This window comes from Haliotis rubra, unplaced genomic scaffold, assembly GCF_003918875.1.
Source record: "Haliotis rubra isolate DU_JTF1 unplaced genomic scaffold, ASM391887v1 Scf122, whole genome shotgun sequence".
Taxonomy (NCBI): domain Eukaryota; kingdom Metazoa; phylum Mollusca; class Gastropoda; order Lepetellida; family Haliotidae; genus Haliotis; species Haliotis rubra.
The window spans coordinates 1,525,381-1,542,299 of record NW_025765137.1 but is presented as its reverse complement, the minus strand read 5'-3'; the positions used below and the strand labels follow the sequence as shown (position 1 = coordinate 1,542,299).

The following is a 16,919-nucleotide window of genomic DNA, read 5'->3' as shown; positions in this document are numbered from 1 at the left end:
TTAACGCCACACTCAGTAGGGATGCCACGATACATAGATGCATAATACTTTTTCTAAAATAAAATGTTCGATACCATTCAAAACTGTATCGATATTTAGTTTTGAAAGTATCAGTTTAGATATGTATCATTTACATTTTGCAATTGTATCAAGTTTTTTCATGTTATGAGAGATATAAATGATTATTTTTCATGCACAAAGATGGTAAATTAGAACTTTTTATTCTCTGAAAATAAAAATGTTGATCTTTTCATGGACAATTATAAAATATGAAATATTAATGTTCAAAATGTAACTAAACTTACACAATAATGCCGCGAAAATAGGTATGGTGATATGTATCGAATCGTGAAATGGGTATAGTGATATGTATCAATGCCAGGTTTGAAAACATCTACAGGAACATGTGCTGACCCGTACACTTTGTTGATTGCCTGTCATGATTGTCATTGTACCCAAATGTCATGGGATATAATGTCAATCATCTGTTTGTCTGGTCCTTATTACTGTGTAGAGCTGGTGTATCCAGTCAGGACTTTTACTGCCTACCATGATATAGCAATAAAACTGTTTTCAGTCAACTGGTTCTTAGAATGATAACTTGTAGCAAAACCCTTGAATTATACTAATTTTAACTTTTCTCTAAGATATCTTAATTTGAGCAATTGGGCTTCAGGATGAGTGAAAATTTCTATCATGTCTGTTGCTGCAATACAGCCGGGTGAGAATTAGTCATCAGCAACCCATGCTTGTCGTAAGAGGCGACTAATGGGATCGGGTGGTCAGGCTCAGTGACTTGGTTGACACATGTTATTGTATCCTAATTGCTCAGAATGATGCTCATGCTGTCGATCACTGGATTGTCTGGTCCAGACTCCAGAATACCATTAAATGACATTCATTATTTCTATGGGAGCTAGATATCAAATTGTATCAAAATTGTTAAACATTTTATTAATTTCTTTGAAAAGAAAGATTTATTTGTTGATGATTGTAAAGTGTAAGTCATATTTTGACTTGTTATTTTTGAAGCAGTCACATGTATATTAGTTCCAAACATCAGCATGTTTGTTATTGTATACTAATTTAGTTTTATCTGTTTTGTTTCAGCTGACATCCACATCGCATCCTACATAGACAACTACCACTCAGGATCTAGCTCAGATGTGCAGCCTCATGTGGAATCTTTCATTCAGTTTGCAGTTAACGATATCAACAATGATGTCTTCACAGGAATACTTATAAGTGAGTTGACAAAATGCATTGTCTGTAATATGTCATTCTTTACTCTCCAGCTAAAAACTAGACACATAGCTGAACAAATCAACTGTTATTGTTCAGGGAATAAACTACTGTTCTGTTAAACATGACATTCACCTATTTGGAATGACAAAGTTTGTCTGTATGATGTTCTGGATTTCATAACTCATGGATTATGTGCAGATGGTCAGTGGTTAAATCATACTCAATATCTGTGCCATTGCGCCATTCACACTAAAAAATATGCAATGGCACTTTTTTCAATGCTAGAGAGCCCATTGGCGCAACATTTAATATAATCCACAGGTCTTTTATACCATGGTTACCATGAATGGCAAAAGTCTCAACTGCATTGGCACACATTTTAATAGTTAAGATGCCAGTTGGCAACACTCAAAAACATTCTGGCTGAAGCACTGCCATGTGCTTGCATAAACATACTGAAATGTCAAGGCCTTGATTGAATTAGTTTCTGAATTCTGGCCTTGGGAGCCTTCTCCATTCCTCCTACAGTGTTTGAGCCAATTCATGAAGTGTTGCTGGGCTTTGGTTTACGCTGTCGCAGGGTTTTACCTTGATGTATAAAAGTAGATGTCCAGGGGACGCCTATCAATAGGGCCTGTATGTCTCATGAGGCGCTACTTCCGGTATTAAGCTGGTTCCCGGCTCCCTTTGCGAACGCCAACTTGCGACAGAAGACTGAACCCAGCTTACTTCAATTACCAGATTTCCGGTGACAAGCGTATATTCAACAACCAGTTCTTGTTCCAAATTGCATGACCGCCAAATATGACTTTACTAGACTGGACCAGGTGTACAACCATGAGTTGCTGTCACAGCTGTTGACAGTCATAATAGTTGGCTAATTTGGGGATGGTTAGATCGGAAAGTTGTTATTCCTGCATGGGTTATCGGTTTCTTACTGTCAACTGACAACCATGGGACCATTCGAAAAGGAATGTAACGTTGTTTGTCACTGGAAGTATTGTTGAACCCAACAATGAAAATCTCGTTGGATGTGTATGACTTGTACTTTAAAATAAATTTTCCAGTCTGATGATGGTGGTTTGTGTTCACAAATAGTGTCAGACCCTCGATATGCTGACAGTCTGATGGAAGTCTACAACCCACCGGCTCCAGTGTACGACTGTATTTCACAATGACTTTGACTGAAGTTGTTATATGTGACATGTCACACTTGTTTGCTCTTTATAATGTCAATGCCAATTATAAGAAATGTTAAATTTTTATTCTATGGGCACTGTGAATTTTCAGTGGGTCAGACAGACACCTGAAACCTACAGGACCCAATGTCCTGTTACTTTGAAACACTATTCGTGAACACTGATATAGTAATTGACATTATGAAACTTTGGTTACAATGATACATTAACTCACTACACTAAAACTCCTGTTCGCAGATCGAACTCTACATCTGCAGCCATTTAATACTTGGAATGACATCACCTCTACTGTCAGCACGTACAGACAAATGATTGATGCTGGAAAGGTAATATGTCTATATGTTCTACATCTTTTTTTAATTGGTTTTCAGAGTTGATCGTGATTGTATTCATAACGTAAGTTTTGGGTCGGGATAGGTATTGGAAGTTCCAAGTGTATATACACAAGGCTGTATTGTGATAAGTATCATGATATATTGTATAATTCCAAATTTTGAGATCAGAAACAATCTGAAACACTATTGCATGGATATTATAAGTTCAGGGACAGAACAAAACCAAACGCTGCGGATGATTTCTATTTCATATTCATTCAATAAATATTGACAAGAAATCACAATCACTTCAAACTTTGATGTTGGTGACTGAAGTACAGGACATGAGGAAGGTAACTAAGAATAAACCCTGCGGACTTATTTTAGAATTTCAATGGTTATGGCAAGTATATATTATTCAAACACATAAAAATTGCTGTTTGAAACCACTCAATATAACCAAGCATTACAAACAAAGGATCTCTGAAACAGACTTGGTCCATGGAAAAGCATGATGGCACTTTGTTTTTTTTGGGCAGGTCTTCATGTATGTGTCTCTATCTCTTTTAAGGCTCCAGAAATTGATAAGACCAATTATGAACCTATCGTTTTGACTCACATTTGATCATTCATATAATTCTTACTTCTTTTTTGTGTTTTTCTTTTCATTAGGCCAATCCAAATGAAATGGTGAGAGGAATAATTGGATTTGGACACAACAAACTGACCCAGGGTATTACTCCTCTTCTCAATGGTGACAAGATGCCTGTTATATCCACCAGGGAAACCAAGATTGAATTTGGGGACAAGGTAACAACAAATCTGACACATACAAGATTCCTTCCACCCTTGGTCTGTGAACATTGTGTTGTTACTTTAAGTTCCAAATTTAGCAGCAAAAATTGGTACTTTGAATGCCAGGGCAGTTAAATGTCAGAAAACATTTTAATGCCAGCGCAATGTTTCCTAATTTTACTACTTAAACTTTGCTGCTTGCTGTATATGGGAACATTTACTTTTTGGGGGAGCATGAATTAGAAGCTTAGGTCTGCAACTTACAAACCAGTGACTGAAAAACATATTGCAAAGAATATTTGGAATCTTCATTGTCTGAGTCTGTGATCACAAAGCCTGACCAAGCAATACATAATTTGCCTTGCATAACAAGCATGACTTGATAGATTCAGCTGAAGGGTGTATGTTTGTTACCACAAAGAAGGTCAAGTTTGTTCAGGGCATTAAAAAAACCTGTATTTGCCTTTCCAATGTCTGACTGCCTGTCTTGTTGCCAACCAGTCATTATACCCGTACTACAACAGACTGGCTTGGAACGACGGCGCCGCAATTCACAGTGTGTTTCTTGCTGCCAAATCAAGAAAATGGACCCATATTGTAAGTATCATTACATTATATGAATACAAACATCAAAACAGCACTTTTTGTTAGAATCATTGCAAAATATGTAAGATTCTGATATGATGTTTTAAAAATGAAATGATTGTGCCCTGAGGCTAAAGATGCTGTCAACTTGTAAGAACTTTTTAATTTATATATTCCATCTTTATGATCTCAAAACTGGCCATCACTTTTTTCATTTTGCATTTCAGTTGATTATACGATCTGCAGGATATGAACTTAACAATATCATCTATGACAAAGCTCAAAGCAATGGAATAAAAATCATGGGAGAGGTAAATATTATGTATGCATGTGTTTTCACTCCTAATAACATTGTTCTCATCTCCAGGTGAAAAAAGAACAGAGACCAGTATTTACAACAAAAGTCTTTAGCTCTGATCTCAATTTAGAAAATGTTCAAATATTCTTCCAGTATAACAGAGGCCCAGATATGCTGAGTATCTGGGTAAAATACACAGAGAAAATTTCCAATTACGCATTGAAAAAATAATTGTTGCGTACCAGTTACGCATTACATATGTTAGATATGCAAAAAGTTTAAAACAAATGCGTACGGAATATATTTATAAAAATCGCTTGCGTAATGTAAAAGACATCGATTGCTATCAAGTTGTACTGTTACGATAGGACAAGTGTTGTACTGTCAGTACAGGATCAGTGTTTTTTTATGAAATCATTTCAATTATATTTAAGTTGGTTTTTATTAGGTATGACATAAGGCAGAACATACCTGCTTAGTAAACTTACTCAATGACATAAGACTTAGGTGAGTAAAATGACTGAAATACGCACGTATTTAAAGGCAGTGGGTAACGGAAAATGAAATACCCACTCAACATTCATAATACCCACTCCCAAAAAATACAGTGGGTACAGTACCCACATGAGCTAACTCTTATCTGGAGCTGTGCAGTATAGATTGAGAGAAAAAGCAAAATTTGAATTTGTTCAGCAAATGCTGAAATAAAAAACATTATTTTGCCTCAAGTTTACGAAAGGAATAGCTGAATAAAGACAATCATGGCCTTCAGTCTGAGAAATAATTATATAAAAAATAAATAAAAAATATCCAGTCTGAAAAATAACCCCTGGGTCCGTCCTTTACTACTTTGTCAGCCTCCTCTGATTGTCAGCCCCCTGGGTGATTCCTTTCCTCTTCCTGAAGACAGGTTTGGGTTGTGCAAAGAAATGTTTTCAGGCAAGACCTCACCTTGGTACTCTCCCGTGAAGATCCGCAATAGAATTGTTCTTCAGTAACCCATGCTGTTGTAAGAAGCGACTAACGGTATTGGTTGGTCAGACTTGCTGACTTGGTTGACACATGGCATCGTACCCCAATTGTGTAGAACGATGCTCATGATGTTGATCACTAGATTGTCTGGTCCAGACTAGATTATTTATTGACTGCCGCCATATAGACAGAATATTGCTGAGTGTCGTTGAACAATAACCAAACCAAACCAAACCAATCATCTTGGTCTTATAATCACTCTGGACAGGAGAGAAGCTGCTCCATCGGCTGATTAGTCTGATTCAGCCCATAGATCACCTCAAGGAGTTTCTCAAAACTATTCTGCTAGGACTACTTTACTTAGGTGTTCACTCCAGTTGCTTCGATTTTCAAAAAACTTGTCTGTGCAGTCCATATTTGGTGAAGGAATGTTTGTGTACAACCCTTGATATTTGGTCTTCATGTTCATTCAGTTTGTAAACTCCTCCACGCCTGTAATCGTTACATGTAACAAATATTTTCCATTAAGAGTTCACAATGCTCTCTGATATTGCGTGTGAAATACTTCATCATGACAACTGATCTATCATGCAAATAATGCTACACACTAAGTAACGAAACATGAAATCTGAACAGGACAATCAAGTATGATGAAGTCAATACAGGTCAGCCATTAAATTTGTTGTTTTCATGACAAATGGGGCGGTGGGGTAGCCTAGTGGTTAAAGCGTTCGCTCGTCACGCCGAAGACCTGGGTTCGATTCCTCACATGGGTACAATGTGTGAAGCCCATTTCTGGTGTCCCCCGCCATGATATTGACCATTAAATTACGACATTACACTTATTCTGCGAAAATTACGCTTTTCTACTTGTTTTACGAAAATCAATATAGTGGATAAATTTTCACAGGGGAAGTGTTTCGTAACGCACAGCTGCAGGGGTGCAGAAATGGCCTTGCACCGATAGGAATCGCTTAGTCTTAGCATCACACTCATTCCAATTAACTTGCAAGGAATTAAAGTATTTTGAGTCACCTGACCAACAATTTTCGATATATGGAGCTTCATAATGATTGGTCATATGTGTTTCTGTCTAGAATCTTCCTTTCGTGAAAACGTGTACCATGTTGAAGTGATCGGCAGACAAGTATTACACTTTTTAGGTCCAAATTACACTTTCTGACCTCTAGTATTACACTTAGGCCCAAAATAGAGTTGGCATCTCTGGTATTAGCTACAATGCTCATCAGTGTTCTTTGTTTCTCAGGTTGTAGTGCCACAGTTAAGGCCTGAGGATTGGGTAAGAAATGACCTTGACACTACGATGGAAAAGGTGAAAAACTTAGGAACAAGAATCATCTTTTCATATGTCACAGCTCCACTTATCTACCATGTCTTGAGAGAAGCTTACAAGTAGGTATCAAGTTACAAGATGATTACAGATAAATAATTGTAAAAGAGTGTACATGTCCCAAGTGTTCTCAGATGATAATACAGATATTGTTTAGTACTTTGATTAGTAACTTCCTTAGAGGAATAATGATGTTCTGATTTAGCAATTACAACATGGTCCTTAGATTGTTTTCCTTGTTATTGAGTGTGATTATGTGTGACAAAATAGTCATAATTATGTTGTCTTTTTGGGTACTAGGAAATCGGGAGTGTAGAACCCCCAACCGATTGTGATCATTTCAATGGCAAGATTAATCCTGTGTGATAAATTCTTTCCTCTTAATGGGTATCCTCATCAAAGCTAGATGTGCAAGAGCATGTTTCATTTACTGGCAAACAAGGATAAGTTGGACCGACGCAGATGTAGGCTAGTGCACGTGCAGTGCATGTCGATGAAATTGATTCCGCTCGTAGCTGCACAGGCCTTGCTCATAAGACTCTCACGTGGTCGGTGTAGCACTACACTTGATCACGGACAACCTTGGGCCCCTTCGCTCACAATCGCAAGTGCCAGTGGGCAGCACTCATACATGCTAATACGGGTCATTTGTCAGGTCGGTGCTCAACTTATCCTTGTTTGCCAGTAGACATCCCTTATATCCATAGTAGCAGCCATTCAGTAGTTTTCATATTCAAAAACAAACCAAATTGTGAGTTGACAATACATGCTCATAAGATGGAAGAAGTAACATTTCATCATTTGAGACCAGACATCTGAACCAGAATTTATGGCAAAGATATAATTCAGGTCGGGTTCAAAATAGTTATACATGTTCAAACCGTCTTGATTTCTAGCTATGGAATGTCCGCCTTGCATGGATACCAATGGGTCTTCATTGGCATCTTTATTTGGCAATTCCCCTGGGGGAACCAGCATGCGGAATGTATGATGGTAAGAGAAAAGGGATTATTATTACCAATGTGGGATAATGTTTTTAATAAAGGCACATTTGAGTTAAGGTTTATCATTAATTTGCCCTCATTGCTTTGTTAGAAAACTGAATTCCTTGATAAACAAAGAAATAACTGCTTATTTTATTGCAAGTATATTTATGCCCTTGACATATAATGCTTTCTCCGTCCATAATCATTTTGTAACCGTAGCACAAGTCAAAAAAAAATTCAAAAAAATTTGGTAGGTATTTCAAACTGAACCTATTTACAGATTCTTGGCATATTTAGTTTTCTTGATATCCATGGAAACTATCTGGACTTGGTCTCAAAAAGAGGTGGATTTCTTTTCTGAAGCAACTTGAAGGCAGCATCGTAGATGTGACGTTTTCTTTTAGAACTCATGATGAGACTGTCATTTCCAGATGTTAGGCACACTTTTATACCTATGTGTATTACCTGGTAACTCACCAATTTCCTTGATACAACATCTCCAGAACACAATAATACGTTAATACATTCATACTGTATAAACTATAAAACATTCTGAAAATACATCATTTACTCATCAAACATTGGCACGTGTCAGGACATGTTTATGACTTCTTTTTTGTGGATTTATTGTGTGTAAATAGGTAGGTACGAAACTTAAGAACGAATAAGAGCACAATATTTTGGAATAACGAAAACTGTATACTTTAATATGTATCTTATTGATCATTTATAACAATGTGGCTGTACTCACCGTATGTGATGTCACAGGAAACAGCTGATCGCATTGGCACATGTCAAATGGCGACCGGACAGGATTATAACTTCTCTTTTTTGTGGATTTTTTGTGTGTAAATAGGTAGGTACAAAACTTAATAAATTTAATATTTAATTAATATAAAATTAAACTCAATACTTTAATATGTATTTTATTGATCATTTATAACAAAGTGGCTGTAATCGTCGTAAACTTCCAGTGCTATTCCAGGCAGGTGTACCGCTAACATGTAAGATCGTCCTGACAGGGCACTGACGAACTGAAAAAAAATACTTTCGTGAAATTATATCTCATAGATAAGCCGACCCCCTTCCACAGACTGCTTTTTTTGTCCTCAAAATTCGGCTTTTCTACGGTACATCTAACAAAACCCCTCCAAATTGCAGCAGATTAGATGTAAGGTGAGTTGTTGTCGTGTTCTGATGGGTCTTGTTGAAACTTATGTTCGGTTTTCCAGATGCCAATCTGTACTGTAGCATACAGAGGAACACATGGATTTGCTTCAACGTATGATTTGACAGCCTATACATCTGACGACTGGTTGAGAGTCATGGGTTATCACATGTACAGTGACCGATCTATATACCACGGCCGGTCAAATATGTCATCCATGAGGTAAATATTCATTCACCACCAATGTGGAGATTTCAATGACATGAGGGGCATTCACACCATTCAACTGGTTGTATTCAACTGGCATTCATCCTGGTTAGAATTGGTCTTCAGTAACCCATGCTTGTCGTAAAAAGTGACTAACGGGATCGAGTGGTCAGGCTTGCTGGCTTGGTTGACACATTGTATCCCAGTTGCGTAGATGGATGCTCATGCTGTTGATCACTGGATTGTCTGGTACAGACTCGGATTATTTACAGACCACTGCCATATAGGTGGAATATTGTGCAGTGGTAAGCAACAAACCAAACAACCAAATATATGTCAGAAGGAAGGTGACTTTATTTTATTAACTAATCAATACTTACAAATGTATTCCATGTTTTCTTTTAGGTGGGAGCAGAGTTTGCTTTGGGCTATGATGCCGTCAGGACAATGGCAACAGCAATGACCAACCTGATTGACCAAAGACAAACAATCACTGGAGACAAAATTGCACTGGCAGTGAGAAATGTAAGAATCAGAGAAAAACTTTTCACTTTATTTAAGGTCATTACTCATGATGCTGATCACAAGGTTATTTGGTCAAGATTCAATTCTTTGCACAGATATTGCAGAATGGTACATTCAAGTCAATTCAACAAATAACTGACAAACGGGATAGCTACTCGTCTTTTCTTCTCATTTCATGTTATGACATTCCATAAACGCTGTATTAGTTTTCCTGTTTGAACCCCTCAGGACTTCTAGACCAACCTGTTATTTATCTCTTTTGATTAATAGTGGTGGTCCGATTAATTGAAATAATCAAAGATTGGTCGCAGTGCCTAAACGACAAAGCAATCGATTGTGTTTTCTCATAATCGAACACAACCAATTTTGGAACACTTGTTTGCATCAACCATATTTTACACAAGGTTGGTTTTGTCTGTGTCATTAAATTTTCATTTCATAAGCACTACAAGCTCGTTCCAAGTCACGATTGAATTTATCTTAAAGAATCCAGGAAATCTGTGTTCCTAACATACTAATCAGCCTTTAAATATGTGAAATTTGCCAATGGATTTTGTGCAATGTGCAAAAGACCCAAATTACTACCGGTACATGTTTTTTATCCCCCGCAAAGCGTTTGTCTTTTCCGGAGCATAACTCTAGAACCGTTCAATGTTTCTTCACCAAACTTGGCACATAGATAGATCTGGTGGTGAACTGGTGCCTTTTGGTAGTTTTGGAATTCTGAATAAAATATTTTTGGCGTTTCCATGGCAACAAGTTTGACTTAGCCTGAAATTGGTGGTAGGACTCTTTTCCGGAGCAGAACTCTAAAACCGTTGAATGTTTCTTCACCAGACTTGGCACATAGATAGATCTGGTGGTGTATTTGTGCCTTTTGGTAGTTTTGGAATTCTGAATAAAATATTTTTGGCATTTCCATGGCAACAAGTTTGACTTAGCCTGAAATTGGTGATAGTGCTCCTTTCTGGAGCAGAACTTTAAAAACCTTTCAATACTCTCCTTCCACCTTTCTATATACACACCTAAATATTTGACATAATCATAACTCGTAAATATTTGACATAATCATAACTCGTAGACATAATCATGAAGCGTATTTTGCCATTGCGGGGGATATTGATGACTTTGTCTTCTTGTTCTTTATTTTTTGTGTGTGCATCAACAAAGATAACAGGAACATTTGATAAATGACGCAAACCAATTATTTTCGATGACTGATCGGTTGTAATGAACCAATCATCAATTATGAGATTCCAATTCCCAACACTATTAATTACCCACACTAATACTGAATCTCTCTTTGACAGTCCATATGTTCAAGTGCATAAGACCAATTCAAAATTTATTAAGGGGGCACAAAACTGGCTAGTAATTAGTCTAAAATAATTTCTTTCATTGATGTTTGAAAATAGTTTGTTCACTGCAAGTTGATGAAATTGTACCTGTCTATGGTTTTAATATCCACCCCTTTTGTCAAATCTCTAGAGACGTTTAGTTTAAACAAGAGTATGCTGTGTATCCCAGCTGAAAAGGCACCATGGTTGACCATGGTCAACCATGGCTTACCACGGAAAACCATGGTATTACCATGGTTTACCATGCTAAACCGTGGTCACTAACATTTCTCCCCATGGTAGACCATGGTAGACCATGGTCACCATGGTATACCACAGCAGACCATGGTCATTATAGACCATGGTCACCAGAAACCATGGTAGACCATGGTCACCAACATTTCTCCCCATGGTATACCATGGTAGACCATGCTCCCCATGGTATACCACAGCAGACCATGGTCATTCTAGACCATGGTCACCAGAAACCAGGGTAGACCATGGTCATCTTAAACAAAACTATGGTAGACCATGGTGTTGTTCTCATACAAAGTAATGGTTGACCATGGTCATCACAGACAAATCTATGGTAGACCATGGTCATGACAGACCAATTTTACATTTCAAACTGTGATAAATAAAAAAATTTAAATTGAAATCCTGACTGTTTCATGACATTGTGTTTCATTTATGAATAACAAAATAGCGGGAGCATTCAATCAAGTGTTACACAGGCATTATACTAAAAGCATTACAAAGGACGTGTGTAAAACATCTCAGATGAAAATGTTTTTCCTGAGTTAGTTTGCCTTTAATGAATGTTCATGACAGATACCTTACAGATCCTTGTTTTTACGTCTGTGTGCATTAAACAACTAAAATTGAACACTTCACTCGGTGAGAGACAAGTTAAAATGAAGTGTGTTTTAATGAAAAATACAAGAACACAATCTCATAAAAAACAATTATCAACGGGAACAGTTCACGTAATTTAACTTTCTCATTGTTGCTACAGAAACACACAAACAAATAAGGAACAAAGGACGACTTATACACTTGAAAATCAAAACAAAATTAACCCTCCGTACATTTGAAAATAAAATAATTTTGCCCGTCCCCTTTGCTAAAGTTGTCCATTAAACTGTGTAAACCCCGTCTCTCGTGGTCTTACTAGTTTTTGTGCCTGGTTGCCTTTAGTTTTTGATTTTTCAAAACATACAGCAACAACATAAACAATGCACGACAGAAGGCGAAACAATATTCTGTGCCTAACACGATCCGTTTTAGAAACATAGACAGTTCTGCGTAAAACTTACCTTCTGTCAATAACAGCGTAACCAATTAGTGCTGGAAGATTTTAATTCTCTTTCTTTTTCATATTTACTCCATAAAATAAAATTTGAAAGTCCAATGTCAAAATCGTCTCATTTCATTGAATTTCTCCTGAGTGATCACGATCGGCAAAGCGTGCCATACTTGTTATAAGTACGTCTTTCGCAATGTTAATGGTGAAGCTCCGATTTTAGAACACATTTCACTGTCACTTCCTGTTCAGCACGTGCAATATGACCGGAAGAGATAACATCAAAGTAGATTAATGAAATTTAAATTATTGCCGGGATATGTGCAAAACTATTCTTCCACGTTATGATCGACGAAGGAACGTGTACGCTGAATATCTTTTTCGCGATTCCGCCCGTTGACAATATTATTGTTTATGAATTCTAATTTTGATGTTGATGCCTTGATATTGTAATTCTTGCCTTTATTTGTTAATAAGATGAGAAATTATCCACTGTTGACTCACGAGTGTTGTTATGAAGAACCTCGATCGCGTGATTGCAAACACGCCACGCCCTTCGCGGCTTACGTAATCTTATTTGCGACTTCAAGAACGGATAGCACTAATCATACAGCCTTTTACATACATAGTTACGATACATCCCTGGTCGGTACTAATTAATTTTCTCTTTCTAAAAATATGTTTCAACTTCCAACTCGGCGCCATTCGGGACAAGCCGAATGGAGATAGTAATGACACGGAGACACGCGACCGTTTCCGGCACGCGACCGATGCCATAGCTGCTACTTGTCACGTAGACATTTGTGGTAGCATAAAACCAGTGATAGCGCGAAACACAACTTTGTCAACACTGGCAATAGACTACAACGATCCAAGCGAAGAATATCCCTAATATATTAGCAATGACGGATTTCGAGGATAATCCAGCGATGGATATGTCAAGAACTCATGAAAAAGGAATAGACTAGATTTAGTGCCGATGGATACATCTCAAGTTGAATTCCAGTGGACATAAGCATGAGCGGTAAGTAAATAACAGCAATATTGAAATTGTTTTGAGTGCAGATATATTGAAATTGTTTTGATGTTCGGGAATACGCACATATCTGAACGTATGTGACGTGGTAAACAACAGTTTTGAGGAGAATGACGGAAGAAGCGATATAAGATATAGCAGTGTTCATTTTATATACAATGTACATCCCTCAAACGGAAAGTCAGTGTTAATTTGGGTTTTGTGCAATATGTTCTACATATCTTTGTTAACACACGACCATTGTCCAACGGTACTTTTAAAAAAAACAAAACCGTTATGACTTTTTTTAGTTAAGTTATCAGTGATCGAATGGTGTCAAAGTTCACGGGGCTTGTAGAGGTCAGCCTGAAAGATTCAGTTTGTTTGCTTAGATTACACAGACAGCAAAATAAATTCAAAGGGTCATAAAAAGGGAGATAATTGCTACAGGCACGTTTATGGATATTTCATTTTCTTTTCTATCGTATTTGTATTCAGTTTTGGAATAACTACTGACTGTAAACCAAAAATGACTGTGCCAAAACGTTTAGCTATTCACTAACGTGGAAATAGGTTCACTTACAGTAAGATACGTTTTTCTATGTTATGATATGTTGATTATTATAAATTATGGGAAATGTAAACATTTCAGAATATTATATTTTGTCATGAATGTAGACTAGTGATTTAGAAGCCAATTTTGTGTTTTAATTTCTAATACATGTTGTGTTACTTGGCATAGACTCTTCATATTACAAAAATAATTTAAAGTCATCTGCCATCAGTGTAATGAAATTATTTTGAATAATATAATTAGAGTCTGGTGAAAAATATTTGCAATATGTTAAAAATACATAACATTTTGAGCAACTGTAAATATATATTTAAAAAACAACAACACTTTTTTGATATTTGCTTAAGACTGTTTGAAATAGAATGATTGTGATTAAATGTTGGTGTGTTTTTCAGATTTCCACTGGACGATTCTGAAGAAATGGTCCTAATGTTGAAACACTGAAGATAAAGTTCTACAAGATGAGTTTATTCCTGTGCCGGAGTGTTTGCTCTTCACACTGAAGACTTGGGTTCGATTCCTCACATGGGTACAATGTGTGTAGCCCCTTTCTGGTGTCCCTCACCGTGATATTGCTGGAACATTGCTAAAAGTGGTGTAAAACTAAACTCACTCACTCAATATCCCTGAACCAACGTGGACATTTTCGGGGATGTCACCACTGCTCTTTCCGAAGGTTCTTCAGACTTGTGTATATCCTGTTTCTTCTGAGAGAAATTGTGATGCCCCCTTGTACAACTTCCAGGTAGATGATTTTGGGCCCTGTTGTAATTTCTCTGTTGGTTGTGACTCTCATTTATTATGTCTACTTCAAAACCATATAGACTGAAGTGATTACTCTTTCTGAAATTGTATATTACTGCATGAAATGGTGTTCTGAATTGGTTAATTTTCCTGGATATAGACTGACATCCAAGCTGCCCTAAAGATGTTTTTAGAATATAATAATAGATAAGAATATCCTCTGAAAAATGATGAACATGTCCACATGCCATTTGTCCCTAGCAGCATTACTGGATATGTAATTCTAGTTTGCTTTAGACTTGTACTTGTTGCACAGCATATCCCTCAATCCCTGTGAGTTTCCCAACAACTGTCCTCAAGTTGTCTTTCATTTAAATCTGTCAGTGTCAGCAATAAAATGTGTCTTCATAATTTGAACAGTTTGTTTTCAGTGCATGAGTTTGTTTAATGTTAATTCTTCAATACCCAATATTCTAATTGATCTCTATGCCATGGTGTATGTGACTACAATGTATATATTGTGGTATGGCGCAGTTGGTTTCTTACCATAGTCTAAATAATGGTATTCTAATGGTAAACTGTTGTGCCATCTACCGAACAGGGTATACTGACCATGGTCTCAGTTTTTTTCAGTAGTAATCCATGGTACACCATGGTCTCTTTTTACCATGGTAATCCATGGTAGACCATGGTATACCATGGTCTCTTTTTACCATGGTTGACCATGGTACACCATGGTCTCTTTTTACCATGGTAGACCATGGTCTTATCTTACCATGGTAAACTGTGGTGCCATTTACCGCACGTGGTTAAACCATGATAGACCATGGTCTTTTTTGACCATGGTAGACCATGGTATACCATGGTCTCTTTTGACCATGGTACACCATGGTCTTTTTTTCACCATGGTAGACCATGGTCTCTTTTGACCATGGTAAACTGTGGTGCCATTTACCGGATGTGGTAAGCCATGATACACCATGGTCAACCATGGTCTGTGAACCATGGTCTACCATGGTATACCATGGTATACCATGGTATACCATGGTCTTTTCCTGCTCATTTCAGCTGGGATGTCCACACTGACATTCATGCTTAATGTGAATTGGTTTGTTTCTGTATAGTTTGTTTATAAAAGCATAGATTGATAATAGAACCCAAAAGTGCTCAGGAATATAATGATGTATCGTCATCAGCATAACATTATAGTAGCCAGATGGCTATCTTCCTTCAGAGGAGGGGCGGTGGGGTAGCTTAGTGGATAAGTGTTGGCTTGTCACGCCGAAGATCCGGGTTCGAATCCCCACATGGGTACTATGTGTGGTGTCCCTCGCCGTGATGTTGCTGGAATATTGCTAAAAGCGGCGTAAAACCAAACTCAGTCAGTCAGTCCTTCAGAGGGTGATTTTGTCTTAACATATCCAAGCTGAAGGCTTGAATTTATTGCTCATGTTGAATATTGGTTTACCTCAGTCAATCTTTGTCATTTACTGTAAACGTACTTATTTTCTCGTGGTGCAATTTTCGCGGAATTGACAGTTTAGACTACATCACGCGGTCAATTATTCGCGCAATCAGTAATTGCCGGAACTGCCAGCTATCTCTTTGGCCGCCACTAATAGCAGTGTAAACAAACAGAGTGGCTTAACCTGTCAGGCGGCGTTTATTGCTTACTCACAGGAAATCTCTATCTGTGCGATATACTAGTACACAGTAATCCGTTTACTCACGGAAGAGATGAAAAACACATCAGTCTTATGTTCCCGAATTCTGACGATCTGACGAATTAACTTCTACTGTATATGAAGCTCTTTGTGATTTCAAACAAGCCGGGTTGTTGTGAATGAGATGATTGAGTGTTAAGTGACTATTGGCTTCATGATGTACTAGTAAATAAAATCTTAATGAATAAATAAAGCGCGAAAATAAAACCTGCGCGAAATATAATACGTTTACAGTACCTGCAGTATTTACATGTCTTTTTTCTATGGTATTGACAGATTGTTATCAAAGATGCTCTAAATATGTTTCTGTGTGTGCGCTTTTAGCAATATCCAATGGATATCATAGCGGGGGGACTCAAGAAATGGACTTCACACATTGTACCCATATGGAGAATCGAACCCGGATATTCAATGAGACAAGCAAATGCTTTAACCACTAAGCTACCATACCGAATCATGCAGGAAGGAAATATTCGCATCTCCACATATTTTGAATATTGGTGATGTTGATGATGGTACAGAAGAATATCCTATGAGAGTGCCATCATAACATTTGTCACCAGCAAAATCCCTGCAT

General features: G+C 37.3%; 1 protein-coding gene and 1 long non-coding RNA gene across 2 annotated transcripts in view; both read left to right on the top strand.

The window, feature by feature from the left end:
* LOC124265901 overlaps window positions 1-16,919 on the top strand; it is an 83,540-nt gene that overhangs the window by 23,192 nt on the left and 43,429 nt on the right. The window contains exons 8-17 of the mRNA XM_046700754.1: window positions 1,111-1,245; window positions 2,682-2,770; window positions 3,431-3,568; window positions 4,055-4,150; window positions 4,366-4,449; window positions 6,676-6,821; window positions 7,656-7,752; window positions 8,978-9,135; window positions 9,464-9,467; window positions 9,526-9,645. Coding sequence (XP_046556710.1) covers window positions 1,111-1,245; window positions 2,682-2,770; window positions 3,431-3,568; window positions 4,055-4,150; window positions 4,366-4,449; window positions 6,676-6,821; window positions 7,656-7,752; window positions 8,978-9,135; window positions 9,464-9,467; window positions 9,526-9,645 — 1,067 coding nt within the window. The remainder of the gene's footprint in view (window positions 1-1,110; window positions 1,246-2,681; window positions 2,771-3,430; window positions 3,569-4,054; window positions 4,151-4,365; window positions 4,450-6,675; window positions 6,822-7,655; window positions 7,753-8,977; window positions 9,136-9,463; window positions 9,468-9,525; window positions 9,646-16,919) is intronic.
* On the top strand, window positions 13,118-15,027 carry LOC124265884. The gene is made up of 2 exons (XR_006895575.1): window positions 13,118-13,309; window positions 14,270-15,027. It is a non-coding gene; the product is annotated as an uncharacterized LOC124265884 (long non-coding RNA).